The following is a 13,920-nucleotide window of genomic DNA, read 5'->3' as shown; positions in this document are numbered from 1 at the left end:
AGGAAAGGAAGGGAGGAAGAGAAAGGGAAGGAAGGAAGGAAGAGAGGAAGAGGAAGGAAAGGAAAGGGAGGAAAGGAAAGGAAGGAAGGAAGGAAGGAAGGAAGGAAGGAAGGAAGGAAGGAAGGAAGAGAGGAAGGGATACCCACTGGGAAAAGGTGGAGAAGGGCAGGAGGAAGAAGTAGCTCACCTCTCTTGCCGCGTCTCAACCGGCCGCCTTGACAGTGACTGTAATCCATACAGTTGAGGACGATCAAAGCAAAGGAGAAGAGGCGAAACTGCATCCTTCGATCTCCGGGAACTGGGGATTCACCAGGCAAAGGAAAAAAAGCCGAGCTTCGGCCGCCGAGAGCGGCGCTGGGGAGTCACGGGGTCGCCCTCCTTCCCCTCCCTCGAAACGGCGAGGGTGACAGGCGCAAAGGTGGACGGCGCCCTCCAGGCAACTACTCCGGGGGCCGCTCAGACTCGCACGCCGCCCGAGCTTCTCCGCCGAGCCCGGCCCACTCCGAGCATCTCTACCCGACCTGGAAGCGCAAGAGAGGTTAAGAAGACAACATTCACACGAGACTTGTTGCTTTAAGACGGCAACTCCAGGCCCCACGAGTCAACCGCGGTTACTTCCGAGGAGACAAGCGCGCTTTAGGATGGAGCCTCCTCCAATCCGACTGCCCGGCGTCCTTTTGAGAGGCTCGGAGCCCCGACTAGGCGGCTAAGAAGCCCCGCGAGTCACACCCCAGGTAGGGCAACTAGCCTCGGCGGTGCCGTCTGGTTCGGGACCCCTGATCCGTCTGGCCGGAGCCAGGGACCGCGCGCTCCCCAAACCCGGGAAGCCGCCTGCGCTTCCAAAGCAGCTGTAATTCCCTGCACGTGGACTCGGCACAAGCCCCCCACCCCACCCCGTCGGCTTAAATCAAGGTGACTCTCCCGCTAAGATAAGGCGGGAAGTTCCGAGGGGCTCGAATAACCGCCACGCCGCTCGCCCCGTCCGAAAAAAAGCGCTGGGAATAAATAGCGGACCTGCAAAAGCTGCTCGAAGGAGACGCCTGCGGGGCTTGGAAGCGAGGCTCCCCCAAAGCGGCGCGTCTCCCTCCCCGGTCCAGGTGGCGTCTCTTCCTCCCCCGTCCACTAGCCCGAGCGGGACGGACGGCGGGCTGGAGCAACCCCGGCCGCCTCAGGTCAAGCCCGGCGAACCGAACCGACTCGGGAACCACGTGGGGCAAAAGAGGGGTGGTGGCGGCGCCGCCGCCGGGCTTCGCGGTCTCCCTTGCGCCCCTTCGAAGGAAGGGAGGCCGGCTCGAGGCGAGAAGCGGAGCGCGGATACCGCGGGGTGAGGCGAGAAGCGGAGTTGCGAGACTGGTTCTTCGCGCCCCCTTCTCTTATAGGAGCTCGGCTGGAGCGCCGCTCACGCTGGGCTCCCACTGTTGCTGCTGCGGCGGCGAAAAGTAGGTGGCGCTGTGCTCTACCGCATCTCCCCGCGGAGAGGCCGTCCGCTTCTCCGCCTTCCTAACGCCTCCGAGCCGGGTCTCTGCCGGAGGTGGGCGAAAGGGTTGCCAGAATCTGCCGGGAACTGCCGCTCTCCCTGCCCCTCTGGGGTGGGGTGGGGGGCAGGCGGCGATCCTGCCCGGGTCGCCAGCGGCTTGGAACATCTCGAAGCTCAAAGGGTGGAAGGACCAGGGAGGACCAAAGACTCGTCCGCCAGAGATTCGAGAGCGCAGACTCGTTGAATGCGAGGTTTCCTCGAGGGCGCCGAGAAAACTAGGGAACGGACCCGCCGTCGGCTGTGCTCTTGGTAGCCGGCACGGAGGGCTTTTAACAGGGCCTGGCTGCGTTCCTGGAGAATCAGGCTAACCGTGGCTACTGCTATGGATGGCCAGCCATTCCTAATGGGTGAGAACAGGGAGCGTTAAGTTGCTATGACCCACACAGTTCATCTCTCCAGATGCACGGAGGCCTCTTAGGAAGAGAGCTGGGTGCCTTTTAATAAAATGTGGACTTCTTCGGGTTTGGGTCGGCCATAAATGGATGCTGCCTTTCTCATATTGATGTAATACAATACAATACTATACAATAGCAGAGTTAGAAGGGACCTTGGAGGTCTTCTAGTCCAACCCCCTGCCTAGGAAGGAAAGCCTATACAGTTTCAGACAAATGGCTATCCAACATCTTCTTAAAGACTTCCAGTGTTGGGGCATTCACAACTTCTGGAGGCAAATGGAAATTGGTTAATTGTTCTAACTGTCAGGAAATTTCTCCTCAGTTCTAAGATGCTTCTCTCCTTGATTAGTTTCCACCCATTGCTTCTTGTTCTACCCTCAGGTGCTTTGGAGAATAGCTTGACTCCCTCTTCTTTGTGGCAACCCCTGAGATATTAGAACACTGCTATCAAGTCTCCCCTAGTCCTTCTTTCTATTTACCTAGACATACCCAGTTCCTGCAACCATTCTTCATATGTCTTCTGTTATTTGTTGTTGTTAGTTGCGAAGTTGTGTCCAACCCATCGCAACCCCATGGACAATGTTCCGCTAGACCTTCGTGTCTTCTACCATCCTCTGGAGTCCATTTAAGCTCATGCCTACTGCTTCGGTGACTTCATCTAGCCACCTCATTCTCTGTCATCCCATTCTTCTTTTGCCCTCAATCTTTTCCAGCATTAGACTCTTCTCCAGTGACTCCTTCCTTCTCATTAGGTGGCCAAAGTATTTGAGTTTCAACTTCAGGATCTGGCCTTCTAAAGAGCAGTCAGGACTGATCTCCAGTTTGATCGCCTTGCAGTCCAAGGGTTAGCTCATTTAAAATAAAGGTTGTTGGAAGGCGTTTATGGCTCTCTAGCTTGGACTTATGAGCTACTGGGGTACAGGATGCCCAAGTAGAAAAATGTAAGGCCTGATCCATCTTCAGCTCTTCTTACCATTTGTGGTAGCCTTAGATGGCCAAAAAGGAGCCAAAAAGCTAAAGTCATACAAGTGGGAACCTTGTATTATAGGCTGACTGCACTTGTTTGCAGAAGCTCTATTTTGCTTGCTATTGTATTACATTTATACGGTTGCCCCTCTCACAGAAACATATTTAACAATCAATAAAAGCCACAAATATATTTACGTATTTGTATATTTTATTTAAAAATACATATTTTATAGCTCAAAGAGGTAATCTGTATTAATTATGGTTCCACCACAAAAGCGCGTAGGACAAAATCGCGCTCGACAAACGCGCGCTGTGACGTCATCACAGCGCGACGAAAAAGATCGAAAAATGTAAAAATAAAGCGAAAACCTTACCCTAAGCCCCCCAAACCTAACCCTAAACCTAACCCTAAACCTAACTCTTAACCTAACCCTAAACCTAACCCTAAACCTAACCGTTAAAGTAACAAAAAACCTAACGCTAACCCTTATCCTAACCCTAACGCTAACGCTAACGCTCTAAAGCTAACCCTAACCCTTAACCTAACCCTAACCCTAACCCTAACCCTAACCCTAACCCTAACCTTTATGTGAATCGGCTTGCTTTAATTTAATTTTTATTAATTTTTATTTGAATTTTTCGATCTTTTTCGTCGCGCTGTGATGATGTCAAAGGCGCGATTTTGTCGATCGCGCTTTTGCCGTCTGCGCTTTTGACGGGTCACGTTAATTATTACAGCTGAGTACTTTTTTCTTTCTTTCATGTTATCTATTCCTAGGTAAAAGTAAAGGTTCCCTTCGCACATATGTGCTAGTCATTCCAACGCTAGGGGGCAATGCTCATCTCCATTCAAAGCCAAAGAGATAGGACTGTTCGAAGACGTCTCCGTGGTCATGTTACCTTCCCACCAAAGGTGGTCCCTATTTTTCTACTTGCATTTTTACATGTTTTTGAACTGTTTGGTTGGCAGAAGCTGGGACAGGAGCTCACTCTGTTACGCAGCGCTAGGGATTCGAACTGCCAAACTGCCGATCTTCTGATCGACAAGCTCAACAACTTATCCACTGAGCTTCTGTGTCCCTGTATCCATTCCTATAACATGTTAATTTTAGAGTTAGCTGTGTGTTTTGTAAGATGTTGATAATTAGTCAGAACTGGAAGATTACTGATAATGTAATGATGTGGGGAAATCCATCCTAACAATCCTGGATGCAGTTCTGCTTACCCTCAAGTAAGATTGATAGCCAATAAATATTATAAATAAATCAATAAACTTCCAACAAGCTTTTGGAAAAGTGGGGAAAGAAGAGATGCAATGAAGTTGATCAAAGAACTGGAATATGTTCCTGGTGAAGAAATGGATATTTGGCATTTTGGAACTGAGAAGGAAAGTGAGGAAGCAGAACATAATAGAAATATAACAGATATATAGGGAAACTGAAGACTTCCTTACATAAAGCTTAGCTTCTGGTAGTCTCTGTAGATTCTCAGTCAACCAGATTATCATTGTCCCAAATGTGCTTTTACAAAAAGCAACTGGGCTTTCTTTTTTCCTAGAAGAGGTTTCACTTCTCAAACAAAGGAAGTCCAGTTGCCTTTTGAAAAATAAATATTTGAGACTTAGCCTTTCAACTTAGCTTTGACTTTTCAAATGGCAGTCTGCATCTGAGGACTAGCCTGTATAATCTTGCTTAGCTTTGTAAAGATTGACCAAATTCAACAAAGCACAACAAATCCAGAATCACCTATGTAATGTTGACAGTGAAGAATTTGGGACAGATAAGGAAAAATATGTCAGGCAAGATAGGAGCACTTGTGGAATTCCCCTGTATAAGATCAATATCAGCTATGTCCACCAAACAGGAGAATTTGCAAAGGAAGTTGGACAAATACAATATAAATCTATTTATATTGTGCTATGGTATGGTGGTTTGGCAAGGTGCGAATCTAGTTTGCATAATCCCAGAAATAATAGAATATCAGATATCAGTACTTGCTGATAGTGAAGCAAAGATGCTCAATTGTTTTGTCCTGCCTAAAGGTATCTCAGGAGATTCTGATTAGCTACTGAGGAATAGCATTCTGGATTAGATAAATATTTTGGCTTAATATAGCATTGTTGTTTTTATTTTTTTGTAGAAGGAGAGACCGATTTGCTTGCAATTCTACAAATTGTCCCAATAAACTACTTTTTAAAATGTATTACATTTATATCTCACTTTCTTCTAGACGTTTATGAACTTTGTCTTTCATAAATTTTGACTTCTACAGATGAGAATGGCTGGTCTGAGACAGAATAATTGGTTCAGAGTTCATGATGAATTTACAGCTAGTATCTAGGCTCCTTCAATTTCATCATATAATTTGGACTAAATTTGATAATTTATCTTATCCTAAGAATTTATTGGAACGTGGTGGCTCAGTGGCTAAGACACTGAGCATGTCGATCAGAAAGGTCGGCAGTTCGAATCCCTAGTGCCTCGTAATGGAGTGAGCTCCCGCTACTTATCCAAGCTCCTGCCAACCTAGCAGTTCAAAAACATGTTAAAATGCAAGTAAAAAATAGGGACGATCTTGGTGAGAAGGTAACAGCGTTCCGAGCGTCTTCAGCGTTTAATCATGCCGGTCACATGATCACGGAGACAACTTGGCTCTTCGGCTTTGAAACGGAGATGAGCACCGCCCCCAAGAGTCAGGAATGACTAGCATATATGTGCGAGGGGAACCTTTACCTTTAAGAATTTATTAAATTTCTAATTTTACTGTCACGAGAATGGCTGATAACAGTAAACTGTGTAATGTTAGAATTTTACCCTTGTCAGTTAAAGGCTGTGATTATTTAAGCAATGCTTAATTGGAGGGATGGTGGAAAATAAGAACAAAGGTAATAATGCAGAATAAGAGGAAGATAAGATTTAGGTATACTATTAGTAGTGTCATTCGTCTGGTAAACTCACAAGTTTCCTTTTTCTCGCCATGTGCATGTATACATCCAAACTAGACTGTGTTGTTTCCCTGTGTCATATGATACCTGTGTGTATATGTATAATTTTGTATTTATTTATTTTGTCATGTTTATGTAGTGCATATTGGAGGTGGTGACCCTTTGAAGAGCTGTATGCAACAAAATTTCATTTTAATGTATGCCGATTAATGTACATTCAAAGTGACAATAAAGTTATTCTAAGTTCTAGTTCCCAAGATGGATCTTTACATTACCAAAAATAGCTCTGCCATCACAAACTCAACAGCGTAAAAAAGTATACCATATTTGGATATTAGGATATTTTGGAAGCTTAAGTATCCAAATCATCTTTTTATTTTTAAAATCTCTGAAAAACTCCATTAAAAAGAAAAGGGAGGGTGAGAGGCAGAAAAGAGGCTAAGGAAATTTCATTCCCCTAAAATCCTTAAAAAGCAAGACTGAAAATTTTCATCTTGCCCAAGCTAATGATATTCCTTAGTAACTTTTCTGGTTTTGGGGCGGGGTGGGGTGGGGGTAGGACCATGATTATTTTTCAGAAGACCTATGACACTGAAAAATGTCTGACAGGACCATGATGATCTCTGATTTTTTTTTAAAGTACATCTCTTGTGGGGGATTATTAGAACCACTCAAATAAATAGCATATTTAAACTAAAAATAATAAAACTGAAGTAATCAATTAACATAGATTTTAAAAGATGAAAAAATATTAAGTTATTTTTTTATATTTTGGAAAAAGAAGATGCACAGGCCTGCAATGGGGAATTTCATGCAAAGTTCTTGTAAATCTAGATTTAAATATCATGTTAATCCATGATTTGTCAAACATCTGTAAAGGTCTGGATAATGAACCAGAATGGGGGGGATTGCACTGAGCCAAAACCAAATAAACAACATTGTGGTTTACTGTGATTTAACCAATATTTATATGGCAGAAAAAATATGGGTATATCAAATGAATCTCTAAATGTATTTCTAGTCCCTCTCTCACAGAGAAGATGCTCAACCTTGCTGGCTGGCCACTATGAATGCTGAGGTCCATCCATCTACAGGAAATAAAGTGAGGAAAGGACCTTCCAGTTGAGCTATAAGGGGATTTGTTCTGCTTTGAACCCAAAGTGATTGATGAATGCGTACCTTCAAGTTGGTGTTGATTCTTAGTGACCACTAATAGATTTTTCTCCAGGGGGTTCTGTCTTTAATCTAGTCTTTCAGGTCTTCTACCCATCAACATTGTAACTAAGACCATGCATTTTGCTGCTGGTTGTCCTTTGCTTCTCTTTCCTTCCAATTATGGCCTATTATGATATACATATTATTGTATTGTATTGTGTAGTGTTGTATTATAGCACTACCAGTTACTTATATACTGCTTTACAGTGCTTTGCAGCCCTCCCTAAGCAGTTTACAAAGTCAGTATATTGCCCCCAACAATTTGGGTCTTCATTTTACCGACCACCTAAGGATGGAAGGCTGAGTCTACTTTGAGCCTGGTGAGATTTGAACTGCCAAATTGCAGGCAGCCATCGGTCAGCAGAAGTAGCCTGCAGTACTGCACTGTAATCACTTTGCTACCTCAGTTTCTATTTTATATTACTAGCTGGAGACCCGTGGTTCGCGATGAAACTATGTGATCAGGCAATGGAGGAGAAATCCAGTTCACTCCAGTTCAATCCGTTGATTCAGTGATGGTTGATGATTGAAACACATACGGGAATATCGCTCCTGTCACCTTGAGTCCGGAAGCAGTTCCATAGTTGGAAGGCGTAGACATTTTGGTGAAGTACCAACCAGGGGTGGGTTCTGGCAGAGATTACTGCCGGTTTGCTCAGGGGCCTGCTGCACACATGCATGCACAGTACAACTCTGTGCATGCACAGAAACAAAAAAGAACTGGTTCAGGGGTGTGGCAGGCCTGGGACACTGCCAGTTCCAGTGACCCAGGCCACCAAGCTACTACCGGTTTGGCTGAACCAGTCCGAACCGGTAGGAACCCACCACTGGTACCGACGTTTAGTGCTCTAAGGAGCCCCAGACCGTTCCTGAGTAAAGGAGTGTTATCTCTTCCAGTTTGAACTGAGGTAACAGAATGTGAGACAACTAGCAGTTGGAACAGAATTATTTTCAGGTAGGGAGAAGGAGTAGAACTCCTTAGCATCAGAGCGTGTTTATTACTGTATAAGAAATACTAATCATCTGATGGTCATTTCGAAAAATCCTTTCTTAGCGAGCATCTAGAAACCAAGAGGAACATACATGCCAAATTTCAAGTTTGTAGGCTTTATGGTTCTGGCGATTTCATGAGTGATACTTGGCTTTTATATATATATATATATTACTGTATTTATCATATCATATTATTTAAATCACCCCTTAGAACAAAGTATAAACCAGATTGATTATGTAAATCAGGCCATATGCTTGGCTCACCCCTGGGTTAGCGAATATTATGTTTGTCCACACTTTCAGGTAATTGGAAGAGAGGAAATCTGGGCCACACAGCTTGGTTTTCCACCCCTATTATGTATAGTCAATTCATATGAGAAGCTGTTTTCTATGCACAGAGTTCAAACTGACCACCTACCTAACGTATTTTAAAGTGTGGAAGTTGTCCGTGTCAAAGAGGGCTTGCTTTGCAATACATTTGTTATAAGTTTCTGGGAAAATGAATTAACTGTACTTTTATAAGTTCTTTGATAGGACATAATGTTCTGACAAAGTATTTCGAGTTATTGGATGGCCCGTCAATATATTTATAGAAGAATCTATCTATCATCTATCTATCTATCTATCTATCTATCTATCTATCTATCTATCTATCTATCTATCTATCTGTCTAATCTATCATCACTACATTTTAAGGGTGTAATAATAATTTAGAATATTTCATAGTCATTTTCATATTTTAAGTCATGGTTTCTTCAATCATACGTTTGATTAAACATAAATTACATCCATTTAGACTCTACTATGCAAGAAGAATCCTTTTAGCCTGACATGTAGACCATTAGATTAGCATTATTTTGAGGTCAGTGTGAATTTGTACAGATAGGGTTTACTGAACACTGTAGGCAGTGTGAAGTTTTCAGGTTGTTTTACATGTATAAATTATCTGATGAGTCTTTGCATTTCTGGTTTAAATGATTTTCAGATTTGCTTTACAATCAGTCATGACTGATTTTTACCAGTCAGTATAAATTGAAATCGGCATCCCTGTGTTTGATTGAATATGCAAGATACCCCCTTGTTTGGCTGTTTTCTGGAATTTCAAGGTTGCTTCACTGAATGCATGGTGATTCTCTTCCTGAATGCTTTTAAAAAATGTTTTTGTAGTTGATGTTTGTTCTAAATACCCCACAAGTATTTTTTTCTCACAGAGCAATTTTAGGTATATTTTTTCATGATATATATCTTTGATAGCTAGCTTAAGAAGGCAGTTTTAATTTCCTTCTCCTTTCTTATTTTCAGGAAAATTAAGAAGCCTGCAGGCAACAGTTTTGGTAGCCTGCATTACATTTCAGTTCCAAGCTAGCATATAAATTCCATGTAGTACAAATCTGTACTCTTTGAGCAGAATTAGCAGATAAACTGCACACTTTGGTAACAGTTGATTGGAAGCCTTTGCTTAGATTCTATGAAGCCCTTAGGATGAATAAGGAACACAGAAAGTAGTTCATAAAGGACTTTCTCAGACTGCTAATGCAACTCAAGAGTAGCTGCTTTTTAACTCTTCCTCTTTAGTCACCCACCTTTCACTGTTGATAAAGCAAAGGGGAATCATTGTAGTGAAGAATTGATAGAATATTCACTCTCTTCTATGAGATGCCAAAACTAGATTTCTTGCTATATTTTAAGTTGTGGCCCCTGGATATTATACCATTGCATGAGCTGTATATTGGGCTGTGAATTTTTAGACTTCCATAGACGTGTGGGAGAATGGTCCCACTGCTTTTCATTTACCACTATCCCTTTTTTTCTTGTAGTTTGACCTATCTTGGTTGGGGGATTGAGGATTTTATCTAGTTGTAGTGTTTCTGCATTGGGTTAGTTTTTTAGTGGGATGTTAAGTTTCTTTGTCCTCCAGTCATTCTTTCACTTTTTCTTTATGTTATGTTCTGTCCACAATAACTGTGGTATAGCCTTGTCATAAAGAAAACAACACTTTAATCAAGGAAGTACAAAGAGGAAATTATATTGTCATCTATTGGTCAAGCTACTGCTTATAAACAAGTATGTAAGTCTATAATCATTAGCACTGATGATGCTACCTAGATGGGTAATCCAATGTTATCAAGTGAACACACTTCAGAAAGCACCAAGGATTCCCCCTCACTCTAAAAGTTCATCACCTGTTCCACTCTCTATTCTGAAACGTCTCATGCTTTGTAAAACTTTGGCTTTTGCTCTGAATAAATCCTCAGTAGAACACTGATAGCGAGGTCAGGCATTTCAATGATTGCTGAATTTCTCCCTGTGCAAGACATCTAACAATACTGAGCACTGACTAATGTATTATTCATTGTTCGAAAAACATTTTAAGATTGCTCAAATTCTCTTTTCGGTAATTCTGAATTTAGTCACTAGTTTAGTTCTTCATTAAAGCAGATTTAAAGTTACCAGCTTCCTTTTCAGCAGACATGAAATATCAAACCATAGCTTAATCATGATTTAAATAAACCACATTTGGCCATATTCAGACACTACTTATTTAGCACATGGGTTTCAAAATCTGAGTTTAAATCAGATCTGCCTTTGGAAATAATTTCTTCCATGCATTCAGTTTTGCAGACTTAACTAGATTAATTTAGAGATGCAGTAACTATCGTAATTTTAGGCTTAACATGCTGTGCTTTGTGGTTTATAATTTATGGTTCAGTATATTGTGTTAAGCCAACCATTTGTAGTGTATGCATCTTATGATTTACAATATTTAAACTCATCCAGTGTTAATGTACTGTTTATAGGAAACATCCATTTCAAAGTAACATTTTGCTAGCATTTTAAATAATAAATGGATATGCATTGATTTTTACCTCTTCCTCCAGTCCAAAGCAATGCAATACTTAGGTGCTCAATTTTTTTAGTCATGGAACTAAACTCAACATAAAGCAAAATGATATTTTATTCACACAAAGGACTATTACTTTCTTCCACTGGAGATCTCTCTGGAGTTTATTCCAGTACTTCAGCATCGATCCGGACAGTGTGTAAAAATACAAAGAATCTTGTTATGCAGTCAGGAAAATTTGTATGACTGAATAATAATCCATGTTAATAAACAAATCTCTGTAAATAGAAAACTGTATCAGACAGTTGGTCAAGTTTTTCATGTAGGAATGAACATGCATTATCGTCATGAAACTTTTCTTACTGTTAGCATATTTGAAGTGTACATATTCATGCACAAAAGATAAAATATTTTTAGGCCAGCTCTTTAAATTGCATCAACAGCCTACAATCTTCCCTCTATAAAAGTTATTCCTCAACACAAATGCCAGGAGGGGATCGACTTGGCATTTCCGGTATCGAGGATTCTGAGCACGATTCCTTTTTAGTACACCTGTAGATATTGTTTTAATTATGGATACATCATAATTTATTGTCAATTCTTAGCACCACATAGATTTTCTATAGTTATGTAATTGTCATATTTCTACTTTTATCATACTTTTAAAAATTGCTTTACTGCCATAAATAGTCGAGTTTTGCAACTGCAATGGATAAAAATAATTTGAGACCTCATTTCACTAGAATGGGGTTTACAGGTAGGTGAGCAACATGGATCTTTCAGATGTATGGAAGCATGATTATTACTGAAGAAGGTCCAGTAGAAATGATCGGTTCAGTTCAGGTCCTTGTATTGCCCACTTCTTAAGTTTTACTGAGCAAACCCTATGGGGGCAGATATACCGTGAAAATACAAGAATCACCATGGAATGTCCCATGGGTTGCATGCAAAGACACAGGGATGTTTTTTTTAAAAGAACTTTTCTATAATCAAAAATATTAGCAGAAATAGCTTTTAACCATAAATAAATGAAAAAAAATTCTACTTCCTTTCCTGAAGGCAAATAGTTAAATCCAGATGATAAAAAAGAGCCAACCAAATTTTTTATTGACAAGCAGGAAGTATCAATTGCCTGTTTCTTGTCCTCTATAAGCTTCAGCTCTTGCTTCAGTTTTAATTTGCCTAATAACTAGCTCTTTATCATACAGATAATGTAAGATTATTACATCAGCTTTAATATTATTTTCTTCCTTACTCCATTGCCCTTCTTGCTCTTGTATTTTAATCATACTGCCTGATATTATTTTTTAAAAAAACTATTTTGTAAATCTTCAGTAACCTATTGCCTAATATGGATTCTGATTCTTTTTTCTGCCAGAAAACATAGCAGTTATTATTTCTGAAGTGTTTGTTACATACTTGTTTTGTGATTGTGTTTCTATTAAGTAGTCGTAACAGCTGTCTTATCATCTAACATATTTAGAAATAAAGTGGGAGGTTTAGACTTCAAAAGCACATTAAAAATTATAATGCTTTTTATTCATGAATTAAAAGGTTCAAATTAACATCTTATATTGAGCCAATCTTTTTATGTATCCTAACAAAAGGAAAAAAGAATCCATTTTCAACCTCAGAGCCATATATAGATCCAATACACCACTGAAGATTTTTCAAAAAAATAAAAATGAAGAAAAGCAGTGTTTTTCTGGGGTTAATTTGAATGTTACTATGGATCAAAAAAGAGGAAATATCATGAGATGCTATGAATTCTTTATTTAAAAAGAATAGACAGATTTTTTTAATTAAATATTTTTAGAAACTAGGAATTTTTCAATAGAAGAAATATACTGCAAAGTTCTCCCTTTACGTGGACATCTGTTTATAAAAGAATAACCAGATTTCCTCAGAGTTGTTTGCTTCTCTCCAGGAGAAAAAAAAAAGTTGGCTAAAGAATAAAACAGGAACTTACCTGGTTCAATAGTGCCATTGATCAAAGTTACATGTTCTTTTTTTAAATCAAACTGTAGCAGCTTTTTCCCCCCTAAAGAGGGTCATCTTCACACTTCTTATGAATGGATATGCAAACTTACCATTTGTTCTTCTAATTTTCTCAGAGTTAATTTTGTGCTTCCACTTTTATTACTACTATTCATTGCTGAGATCCTGTCAAGTCTTCTTAGGTGATTATCTTGAATAATAAGCAATCATCTAGAAATAGCTATCTTATTGCACAGTTCAAAATGACAGTAATTTCCAGTTTTTTAACATGTTTCACTATAGAAAAATGAGACGCTAATGTTGTGGGCTATTAGGTCAGGCTCAGTTCTTGTGAAGTTTTAATAGAATCTCTAGACGACACTGTTTAGCCTAGAACTATGTATATTGAGTTGGTGTACATGAACACCCACCTATCCATGTAATGGATTTTAGATTGCTAATTGCATATTTACCATTTGAACATTATATTTGCTAAAGGAACTACCATATTTTTCGTTCCATAAGATGCACCTGACCATAAGACGCACCTAGGTTTAGAGGAGGGAAAAATATATATATTCTGAATCGGAGCCTGAAGGGACCACAGAGAGGTGTCCGCTCATGTGCCAGCTCTGCCTATTGACTTCTGCACTGCGGAAAAGAGACAGAAGAGGTGGGGCTCAGCATTGTAAAAGGACCCTGCCACCGCAGCCCAGCTGCTATTCACCATATTTGCTCCATAAGATGCACAGACATTTCCACCCACTTTGGGGGTGGGGGGGTGGGGTGTCTTATGGAACAAAAAATACAGTAATTCTGAAGTGCATTTGAAACTATAAATGCAGCCAGTCAAACACTGACAGAAGGAACTGACTTGGAAATCTACAGCATACACTTTAATGAGCTAAAATTTACCTCATTTTTGTCATAACACTAAATTACAAATTACCAGTCAAAATCTTTATAGAAGTTTTGCTGATAGAAAAATTGGTATTAAAATTGTTAAATTATTAAAATTAAATTATTAAAATTGGTGCTTGTTCATTAA

At 40.3% G+C, this 13,920-nt stretch overlaps 1 protein-coding gene across 2 annotated transcripts in view; it reads right to left on the bottom strand.

The window, feature by feature from the left end:
- The window catches only part of RSPO2 (R-spondin 2), a 137,681-nt gene extending 137,172 nt beyond the window's left edge, over positions 1-509 (bottom strand). For both annotated transcript variants that reach the window (XM_014061823.2, XM_087703850.1), the window contains exon 1: positions 188-509. In XM_014061823.2, the coding sequence (XP_013917298.1) occupies positions 188-281 (94 nt within the window). In that variant the 5' untranslated portion in view covers positions 282-509. The remainder of the gene's footprint in view (positions 1-187) is intronic.
- Positions 510-13,920: the final 13,411 nt, after the last annotated feature.

This window comes from Thamnophis sirtalis, unplaced genomic scaffold, assembly GCF_051295495.1.
Source record: "Thamnophis sirtalis isolate CommonGarterSnake01/CBP01778 unplaced genomic scaffold, rThaSir2_p1.2 scaffold_2, whole genome shotgun sequence".
NCBI classification, from domain to species: domain Eukaryota; kingdom Metazoa; phylum Chordata; class Lepidosauria; order Squamata; family Natricidae; genus Thamnophis; species Thamnophis sirtalis.
This window is presented reverse-complemented; position numbering and strand designations above follow the sequence as displayed.